Source organism: Brassica oleracea, chromosome C9, assembly GCF_000695525.1.
Source record: "Brassica oleracea var. oleracea cultivar TO1000 chromosome C9, BOL, whole genome shotgun sequence".
Taxonomy (NCBI): Eukaryota; Viridiplantae; Streptophyta; class Magnoliopsida; order Brassicales; family Brassicaceae; genus Brassica; species Brassica oleracea.
In genome coordinates, this window is record NC_027756.1 from 42,438,318 (window position 1) to 42,446,475 (window position 8,158).

General features: G+C 35.4%; 2 protein-coding genes across 2 annotated transcripts; both read left to right on the forward strand.

Moving 5' to 3' along the window:
- The first annotated feature begins 694 nt into the window (after positions 1 to 694).
- LOC106319467 lies at positions 695 to 2,361 on the forward strand. The gene has a single exon (XM_013757798.1). It carries the CDS (start codon positions 951 to 953, stop codon positions 2,124 to 2,126), a length of 1,176 nt encoding a protein of 391 aa, XP_013613252.1. The 5' UTR covers positions 695 to 950; the 3' UTR covers positions 2,127 to 2,361.
- Positions 2,362 to 4,846: 2,485 nt separating this feature from the next.
- LOC106317041 lies at positions 4,847 to 6,185 on the forward strand. Its single transcript, XM_013754903.1, has one exon. It carries the CDS (start codon positions 5,653 to 5,655, stop codon positions 6,082 to 6,084), a length of 432 nt encoding a protein of 143 aa, XP_013610357.1. The 5' UTR covers positions 4,847 to 5,652; the 3' UTR covers positions 6,085 to 6,185.
- The last annotated feature ends 1,973 nt before the right edge of the window (positions 6,186 to 8,158 follow it).

The window sequence follows — 8,158 nt, forward strand, 5'->3', positions numbered from 1 at the left end:
CTAACAGTTTTTTCAGTATTAGACTAAACCACAGATTCAAGGCCCAGTTATTTTGAAACCCTAACATTTTAAATCTAAATTTATTATCTTTTCCCATGCACTATTTGATTTATATACAAACAACTACCTAAGTAAACACTAACAAGTTCCATCACCCTCAACTTTGAACATATAAGATATAAAAATATCAACATATGACTTCATCGTTCATTCTTTTATCAAACTCATTCTTATATCAAACTCATCAACTTATGTAATATCCAAAGTCCCATCAATCACATTATAGACAAAAAACAATAAAATTCCGTAAACAAAACTATACAATACACCTATAATGTAGCCGATTCCGCGCTTGCGCGGGGACTATGCACCTAGTAAATCTAAGTTTCTGGAATGTTTTGCATTTTTAAAATTTCCACTTTCTAATTTTTATTGCTACGTTTCCTCATTTTCTGAAATGACAATTGCTTACCATAACTTTGAATCTTTTAATACCTTTTTATTTTCAATAACAGAGATGTAAAAAGTCGCATATTTTTCCTCGTAGGGAAACAAGATCTCCGTAGAAGCGACTTCTTCTCTTCCAGCGGCTCCATGTGCGACCGGTCGGTTTCCACATAAAAGACCCCGCCGGCGTCAAGTCAACACAATTAGATGAGCCAATTAAATAAATAGAACCTTCCTCAATTTAACAATGATTGCCCCCACATCACATGACTTGTCGGAGCCCATTATAGCTTTTTCTCTCTTGAAAAAAGCCTTACAGAGTAGCCCAATAGACCATATTAGGCCCATTTTTAATTGCCCAGCACAGAAGAGGCTCACTTCTCTTCTGTCAATGTCATGTTTATCTGTTTAATCCCGTTTTCGATTCAAAGCAAACACAGTATGAAGCTGAAAGCTTTCTCCTGAATCTTGTCTTTGTATCCGTCTTTTTGACTTATTTCTCCATGGAATCTGTGCTTCTCTGCTCAAAGGTTGTCCCTCGAGGGACGCCGTTGGAAAGGAGCAGAAAGTTTTCGTTCAGGCATTTAAACAAACACCTTAAGTGCAATTCTCTTCCTGCTGCTTCCAGAAACACTCCGTCACTCCGAAGCTTTGAAGCTATCAAGGGTCCGTCTAGCTTGAGATTTGCTCCGTCCCCAGTGAGAAAAGGTTTGTCTTTTTTGCCCAAATGCTCGATTTCCACCTCGACTGTTTCCGATTCCGACAACCCTTTCGTTACCAAGTTCCGACAACTGGTCAATAAAGTCTCTCAGCTGAAAGTGAAGCCCTTGGATGCTGTGAAGTTAACTCTTTTGCTATCGGTTCTGACTCTGGCTGCGAAAAAGATTGCGACTTTGGTCTTCAACCCGTTCTTCTGGATGTATTTCAGCTGGACGTGGCTCTTCTGGCCTTGGTTCATCGCTCTGGGTCTCGCGGGCTACGGTGTTTACTGCTTCCGTAAGCATTGGCTAGGCGAAGCCAACGCCTTTGAGCAGCTTGGTATTGTAACTTCAGTCTTCACATGGCTTACACTAGTCCCTCCTGCTTACTTCAATGGCTATCTCGAAGGCTGGCCTTTCGTCTTCTTCTTGGCGTACCATTACTTCTTCTTCTTCAACGTAAGCGTGAGGAAACGCCTCTATGGAGATTACTACGCACGCAACCATGATCCCAAATGGGATGTGGATACGCCTCTATGGTCCCGAGTTTTGTTTGGTGTTGGCGTCGTTGTTGGACACTGGCTCGCGGCTTTCGAAGGCCCTGAGCTTCACCGTTTACCAGGCGGTTGGGCTAATGTAGGGATATGGGGTTTGATTGTGGTTACAATGCTTATGCATTATGATTCGACGCTCTATCTTGCTAGATATTCTGAAAAAGTGGTTGTTCCAACGGATGTTGTGCAGTTCGGTCCTTATAGATGGGTCAGGCATCCGATATATGCTTCTGCCATGCTTCTTTTCGCGACCTACTGCACCGCGCTGCGTGCGCCTTTGAGCCTGTTGTTTCTTGTGGCTGTGTGTTTGGTTTACTACAGCAAGAAGGCAAAGATGGAGGAAGAGTTGATGGTGGAGAGTTTCGGGCAAAGGTATTTGGATTATGCTGATAAGGTTAGGCACAAGTTCATTCCTTTTGTTTACTAAGTGCGTTAGAGGAACATGTGTTGTTGTCTAAATATCTGGTATCTATCAGTCAAAGATGTATGAATGAAGATGTGTTGGATTGTTCCATTTTTATGGGAAATGTTAGGCTTGTGAAAAAGATATGCTTTTTATGCTATTCAAATTCAAGATATTTCTCATCATTATTTTAGTTTGGTTTAGCACGAATCTGAAACTTGATTGGCTTTTATGAATACCGAACGACCGTTCTTGATTGCTTGTTACGAGTGATAAGTTATATCCTAACGCATATATTTGATTGAGTGTTTGCTTTATACTATTGTTGCATAATCCAACCGTGATTTGCTCCATTTTTTTTTAATCCATTCAAATGGGGTACATGTGACGCTAAGATCTAAATCTCCTGATCTTACCTGATTCACTAACTTAAAAAGTATATAGAGTACCTCCAGTTAAAACCTAAAGCTGTTTGCTTTGTGAGTGTTTTTTGCCTTTACACGTAAGGAAACCGCACAGGGAACAATCTTAATCATGATTAGTTTGATAAAGTGACCATTGTTAATCTAAGAACCATCTCCAAACCCCTTCTATATTTGCCTCTATAATAGTAATATTTAGAAGTAAAATCACTCTAACCTTACTCTATTTCTTCCTCTAAAACAGTGATTGCTATTTTCACCTCTATATTTTGAGGAATAAATAGTATTCCTCTATAATACATACATACTTTTTATTCACAAAATGATCCAATAACTTTTTACTTTAATAATTATAACCAAAATAAATATTTTTAGTGAAAATGTACTGTTTATATAAACATATAATCATACTTTTTATTTACATAATAGTTTCTATAAAAATATTCAGTGAAAAAAATATCATAATTTTATGAATGTTAAACTAAATTACGTTGATTTTCAACTTTCACAAATAAAATGTACTATTTGTAAAATTAGAAAATAACATATCAAAAATATTCCGTTTTAGAAGAAGAAATAGAAGAATACATTGGAGACAAATCCATCTCTATTATAGAAGAAAAAAATAGGGAAATACATTGGTGTCTAATAATATTCATAATCCCACTTGTTCCATGCTAATCTAATCATGATTAGTATAATACAAATGCTTCCATCCTGATAAAACTTTATTTTAGTCTATTGCATTAGCAACCCATCGACCATCTCCACCTGGAATTTTTTCTTTAATGACTTCTTCAGGGCACTTTGGAGAAAAAAAAGGTTTTGAGGTTTGTGTATAAAAATACTTGAGATTTTCAGTTATTTCCATATGAAAAAAAAACTCTTTAGCTTTGGTTTCTTTTCATGTCACTTGTGTTTGTGTAGTGAAGTGGGTTTGTGTTATATTGATGTGATCTCTCTCTAATCAAAAGTTAATTATCAGATAGGTTTCCTCATGATGCTAGTTCTGTCCCTTTCTAAGTGATTTTACATCGGCCAACTAGCTTGCTTCATTGTAGTGTATATATTCTGAATCATCTTGCTAGAAACGTGTTATTATGGCTATGTCCTCTCTTTCTTATTTGCGTATCCCAAAAATCATCTTGCTGATTGATTTGCTTTCTGAATCCTCTTGCTTTCCTCTTTGCGTGTTCATTTGGGGAATGGTCATAAAAGTTCCAAACTCTAGAGCTCAAACTAATAAGGTTCTTTTGTCTGTGGTTGCTTTATTTGGTTTCTTGATAAAAAGGCCAAAAAAAAAGAGCATCTGGTAGTTGCTAACAGCCGGTAGTTGCAGATGCAGCATCATTAAGATTCACAAGAGATGTGCTTTCCTTTGTTTGGGCTCGTTTCGAATGGGAATCTTGATGATGCTGCATCAGCAAATACATGGCTACTCTTGCCAACTTTGATTTCCTTCTCTAATGAAGAAAATAAAGATGCATTTGCGGTAATACAAAGGACTCGAAAACAGAAGGTAAAGTCTCTTTCTTGTTTCTGACTCTTGACAATACATGTTGTGAAGTATCCTCAAGTTTGTGATGCTTTTTTCTTGCTCCTGTTATTAGCTAAACCATTCACATGTATAGCTTTCAAAAGGATCCCGCATATACTATAAAAGACCAAACAAAATAGTGACAATTATATTAGTACACATTTATTTAAATATAAGTAGACCTTGATACATTTCTAAGATAAATATGAACAGTGATAACTAGGCTTGGCATTTTGAACCGAGCCAAAATTTTGGTTAGTTCGGTGAGAAGTTTGGTTCGGTAATTGGTTATTTCAGTTTTTCAAAAAAGAATATGTTAACCAAATTTTGAACTGAACTAATTAAATTAACTAAAATTTCAAACTGAACTAACCAAAATTATCCAAAATTACTTGAATTTAATCTATTTTTAACCGAATATAATGAAAACCAAAAAACTTTGGTAAGTTTCAATAAAAGATTTAAACGGAACTATCCAAACCCGCATGCCTAGTGAGAACTCAGAAGTAAGAAGTCTCTTGTGGTTATGGTTGTGGGAACTCACATGGTCACATGTGTAAGTGGTCCATTAAGTGTTCTTTGGTCAATTCGTTGCCTATGGTCCCAAGTTATATCGTGTATTTATAGTTTCTTTGACCCGATTAAGGAAAAAAAAAACATTTTTCCACATGGATCATATGAATCTCGAGGCATAGTTTCCCTGCTAGAACAAATTAGAAAATGAAATAATAAATAATAAAATACTTTTCAAAGTTTTCTTGAAAATGTATTGATGAATTTTAAGAGTCTACATAAATTAGTGGGTTTAATCGTGAAAATTCAAATTTAACTTGATGTTTGTTTTTCATATCTATAAGATATTTCTTGATGATTTTTTCCTTAGCTGAATCGAAAACCTAACTCTTAACAATGATTTAATTAATCGGACATTTGTAAGCTTTTGAATAAGTGATTAACAACGAAAAAGTATATAATGACGTCGATAACAAATAGTACTAAAATAAGTCTCTGTGCTTGGTAATTTTATATGAAGATCTAGCACGATAAACCATAATCTCGACTAGTGCCATGTTTAGGAACAGTGGAGAAAAACGTAATCTTTTTAATGCCCAAGAACAAAAATAGTCTAACAAATATGATATGTCATATGTGGAGTTTCGATATCAATTCAAACATATAATGCTCAACCACTATCTCATTATCATCTAGCCCACATGTGATGACTTGTAAAATTGTCCGTTTTCTTTGTAACTCTCTTCAATTAACGTAATATGAAGATGTACATCTAAAACTCTGCGTGCCTGAACGTACTTCAATGTGGTTTGTCTACAAACATGTCTCAAGATTATTAACTTAAATACAATATTCAATTTAAGAAAATCATATTATTAAATATATGTGTATATACACATATCTTTATACTATTATAAGAAGTGTCTTAAAAGCTTTGACCTATTTCATTCCAAGCTCTCTATCATTTCTTAGCTCTATCTATAAATATCACACACACGCACACACATTCTATATTGATGAACACCTATATATAGAGTTAGATCAAAAGAACCGAGAACATCATATCCACTCTTGATCCATGGATGATAAGAAGTTGTGGAGAGTTTCCAAGAAAGATTCCATCTTCGAAACGACTCATTTCTCTTCAAAACCCGACGTTTTTAGACGAAGCTTCTCAACAAAAACTTCTTCTTCATCTTCATCTTCAAAACCCATTTTGACAAGAAGTTTCACAACAAAACCTTCTTCCTATCCTTCCTCGGAACCCATCTTTAGACGAAGTTTCTCTGCAAAACCCGCTCCTTCAAAATCTCCATTTTTGTCAAGAAGCGGTTCAATGAAATGCCAAGCTGACACATCTTCCACGAAGTGTTCCATCTCTCGGAGCTTGTCTCATAAAGGCGCTTCAGTGACCCGAAAATGTCGTGATGTGGCCAAGGAGCACAAGTCCCGGTTCTACATCATAAAACGCTGCGTTTTGATGCTCGTTTGTTGGCACAAACACGCTTAGATTCACTATAGACGTGAAGAAAGAAGATTAGGTTAATTATTTGCAGTGAATTTACTCGTTTTTTTCTTTTCACCTATCCATTATTATTATTTTATATATTTTGTTTTAATGATACATTCCATCTGTTTCAAGTTAAATGTAATTTGTTTTCTACTTCTAAACAATGTTGTTATATTTTCAGTAAATTTAAAGAAAGTCCAAGTTTTACTATGGTACTACACAAATAGGTAAAATTAGACAATGTCGTACTTCACAAGTGAAAAGTGGTATAATAGCTATCTTTAGCTTTTGTTTTCAGTATGTACAAAAAAATCTGAGACTGGTACACTATAATGTGAAATACAATGAGTATTTTATTGAAATTGTATCAACTCATGATGTAATGAAATACAAAGATTTTGCTCAAACTATATTTTCACAGTCTAGTATTTTTCTAACCATTTTCTTTTAATTACTGTTGTGATTGTATTGAAGTGAGAGAGATTCCTTCTGAAACATTGGGAATGGAAAAGACATATATATTTTTTTTGTCAACCTGGAAAAGACATATATATAAACAAAACTGTACCAGTGTTCCAGCTCCACTGTTCGCATTTATACATGTCGGTCCATATTACAAATAAAATAAATAAAAGTACTATCCCCTAGATCATATAACTGTTGTCATATTAAACCGCAATGTGTTTTGCTTTTGGTTGAATCGCATTGTTGGGCTCAAGTTACTTGACCATATGCCCAATATCGTATGGAGTACATTTTTTGTTGTTGTGAATGTAAATAAGGATTTACACTGAATTGTTAAATTCCTGGAAGATGAATTTGAAAGAGAATTAAAAATAGAACTAACTAATGAAACTAAAAGTGTCAACAAAAATCAATCCCAAATCATAACAATAGAGAGCAAAGTAACGCCAAGGAAGACAGCAAGAAACTTGTAGATTGCCTTGTCACGAGGCTACCCTTTTGAGATAAGGTGGTGAATCGCAACATATATACACAAGACTCCAGACTCCACACGCCATGCTCATTGCTATCGCGTATGTCGTCCAATCACCTGAAGCTCCTTGGCTTGTAGCATTGATGCTGATGCCAATCCCAAAGGCGAAGGAGTAAATGACTGCAAGGAAGAATGGTCGTTTAGGGATTAGCATGATGCCATGATGTGAGAACTTTTCCCATTGCTACGGCAGCAAAGATCTTGTGCAAGCCCATAGGTTTCTCCATGCGTCGCTTTTAGTGTCTGTCTAATTTGTATTCGTTAGAGAATATTATAAATTAAAATGATTTAGGTATCGCACTTTTATACCTATATATCGAACCGAAACAAATGGAATTGAGTATGGACACTTATGAAACATAACCTTCTTCGCTGATCTAATTGATGATTTGTGAATTTTGACATCCAATATATGTATGCAAGAAAAAGACCTCCAATATATTCAGTTAGGAAAATAAAAAATGAAATGAAGTTAAAACTGTTTCCGTCACCTGCAGGTCACTGAGTGTTCCTTGGGAGTTGGAGGATATAGAGCTACGTAACGAGCAAAACACTCTGTATATCGAAATTTGTTGTAAACTTAAAGATTGTAAGTTCTTATTATTATTCATAACATAAGTTGACCCTTATATATGAGAATTACAAAGAGATAAATGGAAATATACAAATATGAAAAGTATACAAATACAAGTGAAAGAAAACTAGGGTTTGCTGTCTCTCCTAGCCGCCTCTCTCTCTCTCCTCTTGCTGCGGCCGCCTCTCTCTCTCTCTAGGTATTGGGCCGGCTTATTGACCGGGCCGGTTATGGACATCCATCATATGGTTTACACACAAACTCACAAATCACACATTATCTCAAATTAGAAAGATTTGAATAAAAAAAGAGAGGAGAAGAAAGATATTGGAACACATGTGGGCTAGACTTACGTAGGTCTCGCCACATGTGATTCCAATATCTTTCTTCTCTTCTCTTTTTTTTTCTAGTTTTTATTCTACGAGGAATTAACAAGGTCCGCGTTTTCCGATTACGAGGTATTTACGACGATTTTAATACCAAGGTAAAGTAGTGCTACCGCG

Coding starts and splice junctions, on each gene's coding strand:
- LOC106317041 (XM_013754903.1), top strand. CDS start 5,653: ATGGATGATAAGAAGTTGTGGAGAGTTTCCAAGAAAGATTCCATCTTC.
- LOC106319467 (XM_013757798.1), top strand. CDS start 951: ATGGAATCTGTGCTTCTCTGCTCAAAGGTTGTCCCTCGAGGGACGCCG.